The sequence below is a fragment of the Molossus molossus genome, unplaced genomic scaffold, assembly GCF_014108415.1.
Source record: "Molossus molossus isolate mMolMol1 unplaced genomic scaffold, mMolMol1.p scaffold_m16_p_20, whole genome shotgun sequence".
Lineage (NCBI taxonomy): Eukaryota > Metazoa > Chordata > Mammalia > Chiroptera > Molossidae > Molossus > Molossus molossus.
In genome coordinates this window covers 27,773,039-27,790,855 of record NW_023425356.1, presented here as the reverse complement: position 1 = coordinate 27,790,855, position 17,817 = coordinate 27,773,039, and the positions used below count along the sequence as shown (strand labels likewise).

The 17,817-nt window shown below is 39.0% G+C and overlaps 1 protein-coding gene across 1 annotated transcript; it reads right to left on the bottom strand.

The window, feature by feature from the left end:
* Nucleotides 1-12,999: 12,999 nt before the first annotated feature.
* Nucleotides 13,000-17,571, bottom strand: LOC118637719 (T-cell surface glycoprotein CD1b-2-like). The gene is made up of 6 exons (XM_036273269.1): nt 17,422-17,571; nt 16,882-17,148; nt 14,961-15,239; nt 14,469-14,747; nt 13,694-13,787; nt 13,000-13,021 (listed from the first exon to the last, which is right to left on the bottom strand). Exons 1-6 carry the CDS (start codon nt 17,480-17,482, stop codon nt 13,000-13,002), a joined length of 1,002 nt encoding a protein of 333 aa, XP_036129162.1. The 5' UTR covers nt 17,483-17,571.
* Nucleotides 17,572-17,817: the final 246 nt, after the last annotated feature.

Here is a 17,817-nt window from a genome sequence, read left to right as displayed (position 1 = left end):
TTTGTGGATTTGAGGGGAAAAAAATACCACAGAGGTAACATGCCTTTCTCATTGTGTCATAGTATCTATCATGTCATAGTTTGGGCACATGATAGCAACATGACTTATGACTGGTAATTTTAACCTTAATCATTTGGGTAAGGTTGTGTATGCCAGTTGATTTTTCTTTAACAGTAAGGTTACTGTTTTACCTCTCCACACTCTTCAGTGGAAGTGAGATGCTAAGTTCAAAGGGAGTGCATCAAGTTTCACATCCTGGAAGGGGAGCATCTACATTGATTATTTGCAATTCTTGTATAGAGAACACTGGTCTTGTTATCCAACATTTGTTAATTTATTCATCATTTATTTATATATACATTTACACTTTGGGTTTACTAAGATTTTAAGACCTGTTATCACCTCTTCTCCTAACTATGTTGGTGTCTACTTGTGACTCTGCTTATTGAATTCTCTAATGTTTCTTTATAAATTGACTCTCCATGTTGAGTCCCATCTTCAAGCTCTAAATTCATCTCTTCCCCTATCCTAACACTACATAAAAAATATTCTAAGTTCTACTTTTTCTCAAAAGTCAATAAAAAATACTAAATAAGCCCTGGCCAGTTTGACTCAGTGGTTAGAGTGTCGGCCTGTGGACCAGAGAGTCCCAGGTTCAGTTCCCGCTAGGGGCATGTACCTCGGTTGCAGTTTGTCCTCGGCCCCAGCTGGGGTCATGTGGGTAGCAACCACTTGATGTGTCTCTCTCACATCGATGTTTCTCTCTCTCTCCCTTCTTCTCTCCTTTCTGCTCTATCTGAAGATAAATGCAAAAAATAAAAATGTCCTCAGGTGAGGATAAAAAAAAAAAAAAAATGAAACAAGAATATTATTAGGCCAATTGGCTCTATGTAAATATAACCTAAACAAATATTATGATTCTGTGAGTTTGTCATCCACATCTGTGAAATGAGAACAATTATACTTTTCTTATGGGGTTATTATGAGAATTAAATGGGGAGTACATAAAAAAAAAAAAGCACAAAAGAAACATTAAAAAATTATTAGCTCCTAGTACTAGTATCATTAGGACCACAACCACCACCACCATTATCTTCATCATTATCATCACATATGATCTCTGTAATTTGAGGAAACAAATGTCTCCCCTGTAATGATGCCTAAAGGAACTAATATCAGGGGTTAATGTTTCCAACGCTAATTGCAAATACATTTTTGAACTTGCAAGGTCATGATCTTAACCAATTTTATTGACTTTTTAAATTACATCAAAATTTTAATTCTAACGATGGTAGATTAGATTGCTTAGAAAAAGCATTCTGCTGTGAACAGCTGGTAAAAAGAGACTTTGAAAAGTTTCATTCACGTGAGGACATCTGAGAACTGCCAAAATGTTGAGGAATTAGAGTGCCTTAATCCAGGAAAGGTAAGGCATGCTGAGAGATGGAACCAAGATGGCATTTGCAACCGCGTTTTCTTCACCTACACGCACCTGCGAATTCTAAAGGTGGTGGCTGAGAAGATAAGAGGCTGAGCAGAACCATCTACAGAATCGTGAGACTGAGACAAATGTTGGAATTTGGAACCTACATAGGAAGAAAAGCCCTGGTAAACCCACAGACTTTAGGTTGAAATCCTAAAACCTTATATCCTCATTCTAAAGCCCTATACTGTCAGAGTAAAAGTGAATCAGAAATAGAAAAAAAAAAAAAAAATAGAGCAGTCATCATAGGGATTGAAATCAAGACTTGAATAATTGCAATTTGTGATTTGATTAAGGTCAACTGACATTGCTAGCCCCCAACCTTAACAGCAAAGTTGAGCAATAGAAAGAACAAATCAAAGTAAATATTTACTGTTATAAATATAACTTCAAATGTATTTAAAATGTTACATTTACTATATAAAATAAAATATATGGCAACTGCAGCATGTAAGTCAGGGAAAGCATAAATGGAGTTAAAGTTGTAAACTTAAAATAAAAGGCCGTTGAAAGTGAGAGGCAACAAGCATTTATTTGAGATCAAAAAGAACAGCTATTAGGAAAGCACTGATTCAGATAGAAACCCAAATAGTGTTTTGATTAGGAGACAAAGGAAAGAGATATTTATGAGAAAGGGAAGAAGGACAATTACATTAATAAAATAAAAGCCCTTTTTATTGGCTCAGGTAAGCTAACACAGTGATGTTAATTTTAAACAATGTTTTTAATTTTCAGTCTAATATCCATCAGTTCTTTAGTCATATCTGCTTTCTTGTTGCTCTTGCAAAAAGTTCATTGTAAAACAATATTGCTTTAGGCCTAGCACAAAGGTAATTTTGCCATGTTTTAACATTCCAATGTTTGAGGCATAAGATATGCAAGACAGTTCCTTTGGGATGGCAGGTCTAACTCCATTTTGAAATAACTTCATTTACATTATTTTTACAAAGTCTTCTAGAATCATTGCACTAGCATGAAGTGGTAAAATACTAATTTGTATTACAATTTAATTAGCTTAGGATGAATGTAAATGCTTCCAGGATAATCAATAAAAGAATAGTAAAAGGCCAAGAAACCATTACGCAAAAAATGGTAATATGGTATAATTAAAAATACTTAATCTAAAAAGCAGACAGAAAGTCAGGGAGAAAATACAATATAAAGGGGATATAAAAAGAAGAAAGCCATAATAAGATTATACATATAAACTCAAATACAGGAGTAACAGCACTGAAATTAAGTAGACTAATTAAAAGATAAGGATGGTAAAAAAAAAAAAAAAAATGTCAATTAAAAAATTGGCAAAGAGCTGAATAAACACTTCTCCAAAGAAGACATACAGATGGCCAATAGATATATGAAAGGATGCTCAATGTCTCTAATCATCAGAGAAATGCAAATTAAAACCACAATATCACTTCACACCTGTTAGAATGACTATCATCAATAAATCAACAAACAACAAGTGTTACTGAGGATGCAGAAAAAAAAGGGAACTTTTGTGCACTGTTGGTAGTGCAGATTTGTGCAGCAACTTTAGAAAACAGTATGGAGTTTCCTCAAAGAATTAAAAATGTAACTGCCTGCCCTGGTCGGTTTGGCTCAGCGGTTAGAGCATCTGTCCATGGACCGGGGAGTCCCAGGTTCAATTCCAGCTAAGGGGACATACCTCGGTTGCAGTTTGTCCCGGCCGCAGTTGGGGTTGTGCAGGTCGCAACAAATTGAGGTGTCTCTCTCATGTCAATGTTTCTTCTTTCTCTCTTCCTCCCGCTGTTACCTCCCACTCTATCTGAAGATAAATGCAAAAAAAAAAAAAAAAATTCTCCAGTAGGATTAAAAACAAAAGAAAAAGAAAAATGAAACTGCCTCATGACCCAACGATTCAATTTCTGAATATACATCCAAAGAAACCCAAAACAGTAATTCAAAAGAGTATATGCACCCCTATGTTCATTGCAGTGTTATTTACAATAGCCAAGCAATGGAAGCAAACAAAGTACCCATCAATATATGAGTGAATAAAAAAGCTGTGGTAGATATACACAATGTAATATTACTAGGCCATAAAAAAGAACAAAATTTGAAACACCATGGATGGACCTAGAGGGTATTATGCTAATAAGTCAGTCAGAGAAAACAAATATCATATGATTTCACTTATATGTGGAATCTAAAGAACAATATAAATTAACGAACCAAACAAAAATAGACACAGATACAGAGAACAGATTGATGTGTGCCAGGGGGAAGGGATTTGGGGAACTAGGTAAAAAATATGAAGGGATTGAAAAGTACAGATTGGTAGTTACAAACTAGTATTGGGGATATAAAGTGCAGCATAGGAAATATAGTCAATAATATTGTAATAAATAGGCAAGGTGCCTGGTGAGTACTAGAAATATCAGAGAGACCATTTTGTATAGTATATGATTGTATAATCACTATGCTGTACATCTGAAACAAATACAAAATAATATTGAATATAAATTATAATTTAAATAATGAAAATTGTTTTAAATAACAACTAAATAAAAGAGACTTCCGGTCAAGATGGCAGTGTAAGTAAACACGGTATCGCCTCCTCCCACAAGCACGTCAAAATTACAACTAAACTACAACACAACCTCATTCAGAACTGCCTGAAATCGGCCTGAATGGAAGTCCTACAACTATGAAATTAAAGAAACAGCCACACCAAGACTGGTAGGAGGGGCGGAGGCATGAATGGGCTGGTTCTGCACCCACGTGTGGCTGATAAACATCAGGAGGCTCAACTCGGCTGGGAAGGTCCTTTGTGAGGAGTGAAGGGTCCCCCTTCTACACCAGGTGCCCAGCTCAGGGTTCCAGTGCCAGGAAGAAAAGTCCCCATAACTTCTGGCTGGAAAAGCCAGAGGGAACTGACGCTGTGGCTGCAGGAGCTTCAGGCAGCTCCTCTTAAATGGCCCATGCACAGACTTACTCTGACTTGCTCCTTCGGAGCTGGAGGCGAGGCAACTTGAGGGGCACCAGAGACATACAAAGAACTCAGTTGTTTGGCCTCGTGAGAAGGGCTGGAGGGGCACCTTACTCCTGGACAGAGGTGCTGGCAGAGGTTGATGTTCCTTTGGTGAGCTCTTTCCTGGAGCAGCAGACAGCCACCATATCTGGGACTCCAGCAACCTGGCTCATACTGTTTGCCCTGCCCTGGTGATTCCCTGAGGCCGTGTTCCACCCACAAGCCCACCCAAGGTGTTTCCAAAGCTTTTACCATAGGATTGGCATGCCTTGGATCCTGCTTCAGAGCTTTCTAAAATCTCTCAAACAAGCATCATCTAGACTCAGTGAGCCCCATACCTCTTGTTAAGTGGCCCCAGGCCTGGCACTAGAAGCAGCCAGCCTTGATTCATAACTTGGCTTTTCCTTGACACCTCCAAGCCCAGCACAAGAAGCAGTCACCTGCAGATCACATTGTAGCTTATGCCGGATGGCCCTGGACAGAACACAGGCAGTGGTTGACCTTACCCCAAAGCTAGCACACCCAGTAGATAGCTTCAGACCATATCGAAGCACCACCACCCAACCACCTCCACAAGTGACACACTCAATGAGCGGACTCAGTGGGTACTGGAGCCCTGCTGAAATAAGTCTTGCTTTGTGTGGTAGGCCCCTACACAGCTGATCCTCCAAGCAGTCAGAGGCCAGTGGCTAGTGAACACAGCCAGTCCTTGCAGCTGATCAACCTGAATAAATCTCTCCTATTGACATGCCAACAGCAATCAAGACTCAATAACAACAGAAGGGTGTACAGTCCACACTTAGAGCGCACTCAAGGGCCCAGCTGGAGTGATCAGGGAGACCATGCCACTGGATCCTATGGGATACCTACAACAATAGGCCACCCTACAAAGCCTAGGAGACATAACAACTGTACCTAAAACATAGAAACAATCACAGGAAAGCAGCCAAAATGAGGAGACAAAGAAACATGTCCCAAATGAAAGAAAAGAACAAAACTCCAGGAAAAGAACTAAACAAAATGGAGATAAGCAATCAATCAGATGCAGACTTCAAAACACAGGTTATAAGGTTGCTCAAGGAACTTGGTGAGACATTCAAGGAATTTAGTGAGACCTTCAAGGAACTGAAGGAGACCTCCAAGGAACTTAATGAGAATATCAACAACATAAAAAAGTACAAGTCAGAAATGAAGGATGCACTAACTGAAATAAAGAGTAACTTACAAGGAATCAATAGTAAAGTAGGTAAAGCCAAGAAGAAAACCATCGATTTGGAATATAAGGAAGCAGAAAACACCCAATCAGAACAGCAAGAAGAAAAAAGAATCCAGAAAAATGAAAATAATGTAAGGAGCCTCTGGGACAATTTCAAGCATACCAACATTCACATCATGGGGGTGCCAGAAAGAGAAGAGAGAGAGCAAGAAATTGAAAACCTATTTGAAAAAATAATGACAGAAAAAATCCCTAACTTGGTAGAGAAAACAGACATACAAGTCCAGGAAGCACAGAGCATTCCAAACAAGACGAACCCAAGGAGGTACACACCAAGACACATCATTATCAAAATGCCAAAGGTTAAATACAAGGAGAGAATCTTAAAAGCAACAAGAGAAAAGCAGTCTATTACCTACAAAGGAGCTCCCATAAGACTGTCAGCTGATTTCTCAAAGAAACCTTGCAGGCCAGAAAGGAGTGGCAAGAGATATTCAAGGTGATGAAAAACAACGACCTACAACCAAGATTACTCTATCCTACAAAGCTATCATTTAGAATCGATGGACATATCAAGAGCTTCCCAGACAAGAAAAACCTAAAGGAGTTCATCACCACAAACCCAGTATTATATGAAATGTTGAAGGGTCTTCTTGAAGGAGAAGAAGAACAAAAATATGAACAATAAAATGGCAATTAATGCATACCTATCAACAATTGATTCTACAAACAAAATGAGCAAGCAGAACAGAAACAGACTCATAGATACAGAGAATTTTTTGTTGCTTGCCAGATGGGTGGGAGCTGGGGAGATGGGTGAAAAAGATGAAGGAATTAAGAAGTACAAATTTGTTGTTAGACTGATGAACCTCAAAGGGAAGCGGGGAAGGAGAGCGAAATGAGATACACCAAAAAACTTCTATGCATATATGCTTAACCAATGGACGCCAAAAATAGTGTGGGGAAGGCAGGAGAGGGGTGGGATTGGAGAGGAGGGAATCAATGGGGAAAAATAGCAGAAACATCTGTAATACATTCAACAATAAAGATGAGTTAAAAAAGAAGAAAACAAAAAGTGTATCAAACTGAGATGAAAAAAATTAACTATATTATGCTCACAAAATGAATACCATCGATGTAAGTAAGCAGAAATATACAAAATAAAAAGATGGAAAATATATACTATAAAAACACTAACCAAAAGGAAGCTGATATAGCTCCACTTATTTTGGACAAAGTAGTCTTATAGGCAGGAAAGAATTATTTAGATATAAAGGAGAAAATTTAAACATTCATACATCTAGGAATATTTTCTCAAAATTACAAAGAAAACCCTGATATAGAAAAGTAAATATTTTAAAAATGCTCAACATCTCTAATCATCAGAGATGCAAATTAAAATTTCAATGAGGTATCACCTCACACCTTCCAGAATGCCTACCATCGATAAATCTATATACAACAAGCACTGTTGAGGAACACTAGTGCACTGTTGGTGGCAATGCAGAATGGAAAGCAGTATGGAATTTCCTCAAAAAAATTACATGGAACTGCCTTTTGACCCAGCATTCCCACTTCTGGGAATATATCCTAAGAATCCTGAAGCACGCCTATGATCATTGCAGCATTATTCACAAGATCTGGAAACAGACTAAGTGCCCGTCAATAGTTGAGTGGATAAAAAAGAGTGGTACATATATACAATGGAATATTACACAACTCTGAGAAAGACTGAACTGCCACTTTTGCAACAGTATGGATGGAGATTATTATGTTAAGCAAAATAAGCCAGTCAGAGAAAGATAAGTGCCCTATGATCTCACGTATATGTGGAATCTAATGAACAAAAACAAACTTCTAAACAACATAGAACCAGAGGCATGGAGCATTGGAACAGACTGAGGGATGTCAGAGCAGAGGAAGGTCAGAGAGACTGGATACAAGAAGGTGAAGAGATGAGCCAAATAACAAATATGTATAGCCTATGGTCAGAGACAACAGTGTAGTGAGGGCCAGGAGAGATGTGTGGGAGAATGGAGGAGGTGGGCAAAGAGAGGGGACATCTGTAATAATGCCAACCATAAAATAAAAATAATAATGTATATCAAACTGACAAAGGTAAAGGGCATATTAAACTTTCTCATATGCATCTAAAAACATGCTTATGTAAAATTTTTGCCTTAAAAATAACCTATGAAAAGCATAATATCTAAATATAAATTGTTTAAGCCTCTACATCAAAAAGTTAGAAATAATATGATATTGTGGTTTGTAATAAGAAATACATATTTTGTCTTCATTCTTCATCCTGTTTCCGGCACAAAGCTCCTAAAACCTTTGGAATTTTCCAAGTGTAGTGAGCAATTGAGGAATCTTTTGTTATGTTATTGAGGTAACCTAAGGGTGAGGGCTGGTAGACAGCAGAGCTAACCCTCTGAGTGGAGGGTTGAAACTTTCAGTCCCACCCAACTGACCTTCAGGAAGAAGAAAGTGAAGGTTAAATCAATCTTTAATGGCCAATTATTTAATCAATTTTACCTATGTAAAAATGTATCCATATAATCCCAAAAGGATGGGGTTCAGAGAACTTCTGGATTAATAAACACCTCAAGATTCAAGGAAGTGGCACCCTTGGAAAGGACATGGAAGCTCTGAGATATTTCTCTGTACACTCCAATATGTATCTCGTATATCTAGCTGTTCCTGAGTTATATCTTTTTCATAATACATAGGTGATCTAGTAAGGATGATATTTATCTGAGTTCTGTGAAGAGCTTTAGCAAATTAATTAACACCCAAGAGAAAGGCATGGGGATTTCTAATCTATAGCAAGTGGGTCTGAAGCACAGGTAATAGCCTTGCAGTTGGAATCTGAAGTTAGGTGGGAGGGGGGCATTCTTATAGTACTGAATTCTTAACCTGTGAAATCTGACATCTCTAGTGTCAGAATTGAGTTGAATTGTAAAACAAATATCTAGTATCCAAAAAAAATTGCTTATTAGATATGTAGGGAAACTTCCTCCCCAAATACTGAAATTAGGTAAGTTGACTCTTATATGACACAAATAAAATGCAAAGAAACTTTAGGAGAGAGAAACTGATTTTTAAAATTTGAAATAATCAGCAGCTAAAATGGCCATATTAGCCAAAGCAATATATAGATTTAATGCAATCCCTCTCAAAAATCCCAATGAGCCTGGCCAATATGACTCAGTGATTAAGCATCAAACCATACACCAAGAGTTTGCTGGTTCAATTTTCCGGTCAGGGCACATGCCCAGGTTGTGACCCCAATCCCCAATGGGGGGTGTGCAGGAGGCAGTGAATTGATGTTCTCTCTCATCACTGTTTCTATTTCTCTCTCCTTCTTCCTTCCTCCCTAAAATCAATAAAAAAAAAAATTTTTATTCCCAATGATATTTTTTAAAGAAATTGAACAAAAAATAAAAATTACCACCTTTATAAAAAAATCACAAAAGGCTTCAAATACTGAAAGCAATCCTGAACAAAAAAGAAGCAAAGCCAGAGATATAATACTCTCTGATTTAAAATTATACTACAAAACAACAATAATCAAAACAGCATGGTATCAGCAGAAAAACAAGCACACAGACCAATGGAATAAAATTGAGAGTCCAGGAATAAACCTATATGTATATGGCCAAATAATTTTCAACAATGGAGTCAAAAACATACAATAAAGGAAAAGAAGGCCTCTTTAATAAATGTGCTGGGAAAATTGGAAAACCATATGCAAAACAATGAAACTAGATTACTTAGTTTTCATATACAAAAACTAACTCAAAATGGATCAAAGACCTAAACATAAGACCAGAAAACAATGAATTACATAGAAAAAACATCATAAGTACTAAACTTATGGACCTTGGTCTTGGAGTAGATTCTATACACTTCACTACAAAGGCAAAAATAAATGAATGGGACTACATCCAGTTTTGATGGTGGCATATCATACAGGCAAAGAAAGAGCCCTTCCTTTCTCAACTACCAAATATAATCTGTAGGCTTCATTTGGATTGGTCCTAATTAGGTCACATATACACTATGCACCAATTATTCCAACTAAGCTTGCTCCTCATCTGGGTTAAATTTGCTCCCCTAGGGGACATTTGGCAGTATCTGAAGATAAATTTGGGTGTCAAATTTGGAGGGAAAGTGCTACTAGCATCTGGTGAGTAGGAATGCTTCTAAAAATCCTGTAGTGCACAGGACAACCCTTCATATATAAAGAAAAATATCTGGCCCCAACTGTCAGTAGTGCAAAAGTTGAGAAATGTTTAGACAAGGGGTTCTCAAACTTAAATGTATATCAGAATAATCAGAAAGGCTTTTTAAAACAAAGATTTCTAGTTTCCATATTTTTATTTTACTTTATTGATTTTAGAGAGAGAGTGAAAAAGAGGGAGAGAAAGATAGAAACATCAATTAGAGAGAACATCAATTGGCTGCCTCCTGCACACCCCATACTGGGGATTGGGCCCACAACCTGGGCATGTGCCCTGACCAGGAATCGAACTGGCGACTCTTGGTGCATGGGTCGACACTCAACCACTGAGCAACACCAGCCAGACTCTAGTTTCCATATTTTGATTTTTGAATTTATTAGGTCTAAAGAGGGGCCTAAACATTTCCTTTTCTAACAAACTCATAGGTACTACTACCAGTGGTGACTCATAGTCCACACTCCGAAAAACACATTAATTAAGGCCCTAGATGGTAGCCGTAGGTGCAGTCAAGCATACAACATGCCTACTCTATAAGATGATGTGGAATTTAATTCATTCTGGAGAAGTAACCTGCTATTCTAATGGAGAGAGGAGAAAACTATATTTCTAGCCAGTTTTTACCCTTCCCACATCCTAAAGTCAATCTTGTCCTAAAATTTCCAGGTGAGAGAACTGCTTCCAGTCCCCCAGCTTCTCCAAAAGTTCTGCTTGCTCTCACTTCCTTCTTAAGTTTATATAAAATATACTCAGGTTCTCTCCACCTCCATCTTACTGCTGTTTTAATCAAAAGAATTTGTATTTTTGTAATGGTGTTTCTAGAAAACTATGGAATAAGCAAAGAAGTGACTAAATGTAAATGTAAATCAAAGATCAAACTGAATTAATTGATATACCACTCGTCTCAAAGATCCTGAAGACAAGAACAGCCCTCTTGATTTGTACTTGACTATGTAACAACCCCATTGCACTATTATCCCCCACACATCCTACCTCTCATTCATTCTCACTGAAAAATAATGAGCAGGATCCTATTCATGAACCTCTGTAGGTGAAATGTAGTTATAGTATGGGCACAAGTGGCTTTCATCAGAGGGGTTAGAGGCAGAATCAAGAAGAACATGATTTTTGTTTGTTTGTATGTTTGTTTGTTTGATTTTTACTATGTGAAAAATATTTTAATAAGAGGAGAAACTACAATATCAACTAAAGTAATGGTTTGAGGAAATAGCATTAACATGGCAGTTATAGCAATTCTGATTATTTTTACTGAACAAATACATGTACAACTATAAGATCTTGCCTGGCCAGTGTGGCTCAGTGGTTGAGCGTCAACCCATGCACCAAGGGGTCGCTGGTTCGATTCCCAGTCAGGGCACAGGTTGTGGACCAAATCCCCATTGGGGGACATGCAGGAGAGGGCCAATCGATGTTCTCTCTCATCAATGTTTCTATCTTTCTCTCTCCCAAATCAATGAAGGGAAAAAAAAAAAAAAGATCTTACCAGGGATCCATCTAAAGCAAACCTTCTGTCAAGGGACTACAAGTAGAAAGGAAAGAAAAACAAAATAACTAAAATGTAGAGGGTACAGAGTAAAGTGGAGTTCTGCATAGTACCAGTCAAGGGAGGGTTGCTTCCACTGTAGCACTAGGGACGGTTTCCTAGAGGAAGAAGCATCACAAATGGGCCTTCACAGTTAGAAAGTCATCCAGGCAGAGACAGAGAAATTACATTAATAATGATCAGCATCTCTGAAGACACAATTATTCCAGCATAATTATAGTTAGCTTAGTTGGACAAATGATATTCCAGTATAAGCACAAAACTGTTTTAAAACAGGAAGCCAGACCTGGTTGGTTTGGCTCAGTGGTTAGAGTGTCAGCCCGCAGACCAGAGAGACACAGGTTTGGTTCCCACTAAGGGCACGACCCTTATCTGCAGTTTGTCCCTGGCTCCTTTTAGGGTTGTGTGAGTGGCAACAACTCACTGTGTCTCTCTCACATAAAAGTTTCTCTCTCTTCCTCCCTTTCTTCTGCCCACTCTATCTGAAGATAAATGCAAAAATGTCCTGGGATGAGGATAAAAAAAAAAAAGGAATCCAAGGAGATATCACCATTAAATTGAACACAGATGCTCCTTGATCTACAATAGTTACATACAAAGCATCCATAGTAAATTGAAAACACTTTGTCAAAAATGCATTTTGTACAGCTAACCTACTGAATATCACAGTTTAGCCTAGCCTACCTTAAACATGCTCAAAACACATACGTAGTCCAGCTGGTGTGACTCAGCGGATGAGCGATGGCCCATGGCCTGAGAGACCCCAACAGGATTCAGTCAGGGCACTGAGAGACCCCAACATAATTTAGTCAGTGCCTGGGTTGTGGGCTCCCTCTCCAGTAGGGAATGTGCAGGAGGCAGCTAATCAATGTATCTCTCTCACATCAATGCTTCTCTCTCTCTCTCTCCCTTCTTCTCTCTCTAAAAAAAATCAATAAAAAACATATTTTAAAAAACTTACATACATTACTCTACACTTGGGCAAAATCATCTACACAATAAACACATTGTAGAGTATCAATTATTAATCCCATGACCTCGTAGCTGACTGGGAGCTAGGCTCCCTGCCACTGCCCAGTGTCACGAGCGAGTACCATACTGCATATTACTAGCCCAGGGAGAAGAATCAAAACTCAAGTACCATTTCCACTGAATGTATATTGCTTTCACACCATTAGAAAGTTTTTGAAAAATATAAGTTGGAGACCATCTGTAATTTATTTTATTTATTCCAAGATACATCCTTTCTCACATCTCACATCTGTGAAATATGGGTGGAGCCTACTATTGATATTATCATATGATAAATTCACAGTTCTTAATTATTTTTCTGTTAGTGTGCAAATTATGATGTATCTCACAAGCTATAGGAACTCTGAGTTGATCAAATATGATAATTATTTGATAAATACGATGAGATCTCCTCCTGGACTGACAACTTGAGCTTCTTATCTTCTGGGTACTTATTCCAAATGGGATAGGAGACATGATGAAATCTTATTGAATATTCTGATATGACCTGTTAAGGACACAAACAATTTTAGCTTTACATAAGAGATACTTGTACACCTATTTCATAGGAGCCTTATTCACAATGGCCAAAAGATGGAATCAACCCAAGTGTCCATTGACAGGTGAATGGATAAACAAACATGCCATATAAATACAGTGGGATATTATTCAGCCTTCCTTAAAAGCGAAAAAATTCTGACACATGCCATAAACCAGATGAATCATGAGTACATTACCCTAAATGAAATAATCCAGTCATAACAAGACAAATACTGGTGATTCCATTTATATGAGGTGTCTAGAGTAATCAAATTTTATGTAGACAGAAAGTAGAATGTTGGTTGCCCGGGCCTACATGACCAGGAAATAACAAAATGTTGTTTAATGGGTAGAGAGTTTTAGGTTTTCTAGATGAAAAAGTGTTCTAGAGATTGGTCGCACAAAAAATTGGAGGTAATTACGACTACTAAAATCTGCATTTAAAAATGACTCAAATAATAAGTTTTATGTCATGTATATTAACCACAATTAAAAAATAGATTGACATAAACAAAAGATGGGAATTAGGGAGAAAATGCAAAAGGTCTTCTGGAATAATTGAGGCTAAAGTGATGTAAATAGATAAGAATGGTATGAAAGAGTGCGAAGTTGACAGAAAAAAATATTTTTTAATACTTACCGGCGCCTCCAAAACCATAATGCAAGACATGTCAGAAGAATCAAGGTGGGCAATATCACTGCCAACACTATCACACTGGTGGAGGTAGAATGTTCTGGCAATTGGGAGAAGACACAAACATGTTACTTCCAAACCCCTTCTCTGCTTCACCTGCCCTTCCTGTGCTCACCTGAGAGCTGGCACCATCGTTCATCTTCTCCTGATGTATGGGCACACCTAACTCTTCTTTCACATTTCTGAACAAAACACATCCTTACCTGTCTTCTCTCTCTTCTTCTTGCCCTACTTCACCCAATATATGGGTCAGATTCTTACCTCTTTTATACCAAGTCAGCAATTTTCCATCTTTTTATCTCATGGCACATACAAAGTAACTACTAAAATTCTGCATCACACCAAAAAAATTTTTTTGCCAATCTGACCAAAAAAAAAAAGGTATAATTTTGATTCATTCACACCAGACAGCTATTGTTGTGCTGGCTGTTGTCATTTTTATTTATTTATTTGACAATCTAAGGGAAAAGAGGTCAGTGCCCCTTGCTAAATAGTTATCTACCATATGTTTTAAAAATTCTTGTGGCACATGAGTTGAAAATCGCTTTTAGGGCATCTCATTCTTTCTGTAATTTTTCCTCCCTCATTTTCTTTCTCCCTCCTTCCTTGTTTATTTACCTCTCTCTCTCTCACTCATTAAATCTCATCAATTTCCTGGTTTTCCTTTATGTTTGAGTGCCTTCTTCTCCCATGTCCAGCTAGGTCCAGTATTTTTTCTCACCCCAGTAGAGGACGATGTCCTGGCCTCCTAGACTGCTGTGCTTTACTCGGCAATTCAGGTTAGCTGTCTCCCCAGCTGCCACATCCAGGGTCACTCGGAGATACCACGTCCCATCAGCATAGGGCAGGAGGTCACCTTGATGAGTTCCTGGCTGCTCCTGCACACCTTTCATCCACATCACCCGTACAGCTTTGGGGTAAAACCCTGAGACATGACACACCAGCAGCAGACGGCCAGGCGAAGGGCTGGGGTCACTGGAAAGCCAGGCCTTGGGTTTCACTGGGGCAGGAAGGAGCAGGGACAGAGTCACATTATGACTCTAATGTAGAGCACAGGGACTCAGAAACACATACGTTTGGACAGTGACCCCCTTTCACTCCTTTGAAAAACCAAATAATTTATTGATTAAGCCCATCTCTTCTACCTCCTACTTGAATTTAAAGTGGTGATGGGAAGTAAAATAGAAAACTCTTGGAGAGAAAACCAACTAACCTTGCTTTTGCAGTTCCTTCTTCCCTGCATCGAGGACACCCAAGAGAAATCGAGGGCAGGTTTTAAAGAGAATCCTCTCTGTGATATCAGAGATGCCTGGGTACTGATTATAAAGTGTGCAGAACCTCTGTGCTCTGTTGCCACCCTCTGCAGCAGGCACACATGAACCGTTCTTGAAGCTCAGGAAATCCAGTCCTCCTAAAGCTCCCCTCAAGAAGCTTACTGTGGTCTTCCCAGAATGCACTGCACAGCCTGCTGTGCCCTGGATCTCAAAGGGATCTGGATAGAAGAGAAACAGAGAAACTGATATTTGAAAGCAAACAAGAAGGAAAGGGATGGAGAAAGGACCTAGAATAATTTATTTGAGTGGGGAGAAAGGTCTGAGATTGAAAATGATCAGCCAACAACCAATTCAGTACAGTCATGTGCCACATAACAACTGTTCAGGCAACAACAAACCACATATACAAGGGTAGTCTCTCATCATAAGATTATAATGGAGCTGAAATATTCCTATTGCCTAGTGACATCATAGCCATCATATCATCATAGCACAATGTATTACTTATGTGTTTATGGTGATGCTGCTATTAGAAAAACCTACTGTGCTGCCAGCTGTATGAAAAGTAGAGGGCACAGAGGGATAAATGGTGATGGAAAAATTTAATTGAATTTAAATTTAAAAAGTATAGCAATATAATATGTACATAGTATACAATACTTGATAATGATAATAAAGGATGTTGCTGGATCAAGTATTTATTGTACTATTTACTATTATTTCAGAGTGTACCTTTACTACTTATAAAAAAAAAAAGTTTCTTGCCTTGTCCGGTTTGGCTCAATGGTTAGAGCGTCAGCCCATGGACGAATGAGTCGTGGGTTGGATTCCGGTCAAGGGCATGTACCTCCGTTGCAGACTGTCCACAGCCCTGGTCAGGTCATGCGGGAGGCAACCAGTCGATGTGGCTCTATCACATCAATGTTTCTCTCTGTCTCTCTCTCTCTCTGCATCACTCCCACTCTATCTGATAAAAAGTAGAAAAATATCCTCGTGTGAGGAATTTAAAAAAAGTACTTTGGTTGTTTCTTATAAAACAGTATGCCATGTTATACCAACAACAGCCTCCTATGTCTCCTGTTTACTGCATCTCTAGACTGCACCATTTCCTCTTGCACTTGATTTAATCTCATGATTTTTGTAATGTGTTGTGCAGGATTGTAGCCTAGGAGCAACAGGATATACCAACCAGCCTACGTGTGTGGTAGGCTATCCCGTTTAGGTTTGTGTAGGTGCACTCCAGGATGATTGCACACCAATGAAACTGACAGAACCTATGCATTGCTGACAACCTAATGCATTTCTCAGAACCTACCCCATTGTTAAGTAGTGTCTGTCTGTATCCAGAGACTTTTCAGAGAGAAGAGCATAGGGGAGCAGTATACATGCCATAAACAGTGGTGATGGGATGCTGTTGTGACATACGGGGGTAAGAAGAAAAAAGAGGGGAAACGTGAGGAGCAGGGTGATGAAGTCTGGAGTACAACATTCCAGGATGAACAGGAGAATTACATGGAGAGGAGGGATGAGGCAGGAAATGCTGGAAGAGTTGGATTAAAGAATAAAAGGATGTCACACTTTAGTTTACTCAGGCACAGAGTGGGAAAAGTGAGGGCTTCTTGCTTGAGGTTTAAGAGAAAAAAAGTTCAACATCAACAAACCAGGAGATGGTTCCAAAGGGGGATCTTTATCAGACAAGCGTGCAGGAGAATGAAGACTCTGAAATAGTTTGTGGAGAGAGGGAGTCTACGTGGAAGACAACTCTAGAGAAGTGTGTGCACACAGTTGGATAAACTGGGAAGAAGGAGAGAAAGATCCTGAGAAAAAGCACTGATAATCTCTCCAGAAAACTGTACTCACATGTCAACTGGAATTCACTGACATGATCCTCTATTATCTGAGTGAATCCGATAAAATAGACTCGAAATACCTCCACCAGTTCAGTCATTTCCTGATTGCTGAAGTTGCCCTTGGACCACGGCTTCAGGAAAATGGCAGTGCCTGACTCACTGTCCCAGCCATGAATCTGCAAATCATCCAGCCAGCCTGAGCCTTGATGTTGTGTCCAGGTGCTGTTGATAAAGGATGATATCTGGATGACATGGTAAGAGGTTGGCCCCTGGAAAGCTGTGGGGGTGGAAGTACAAGAAAAGTGAAAAAAATAAATCAGAAGAAAAATGTGGGCATAATGAAAACCAGATCCTGAGAAAAAGAGCCCAGAGTCTGAACAACAAAATGCCTCAGACATTTGCCTGTGCCAGGGCCTCAGACTCCATCCCCAGTCTCCAAAATGGAAGAAAAGAGCTGGAGACAGGATGACCCACACCTTCAGGTGTGTGTACATCATGCTTTTACCCAGACCCCTCCACCCATGCTGGGAGAACCCAGAGTTACTCTTACCATGTTCATTGTCACCACCTGGGATGAGAACTCCCAGCATTAGAAGTAGCAAAAGCAGCATTTCACTGGGAGATAGAACTTCTGACTCTAAAATGCGGTGTTTGATCTTGAAACTCAGCAAACCTTTTTCTCAGTTCTTTATAGTGACTTCCTCTCTCTTCCAACTGACAAATCTGCACCTCATTTACATTGCACATCAGAGAAGAGCCAGGCCTCCCACAGCCCTGGCCCTCCCACTCTGCCTCTCATTTCCACTCCTGCCCTTGACTTCCAGATTTCTTTTTCTTCTTTGTCTTCCAGCTGTTCTTCCTGACCTAAGCTTTCTTCATACTACCTTGAAAAAGCCCCCATATGATTTTGAAAAGTTATTTTACCTCTTCAATCTTTTCTTGTAAC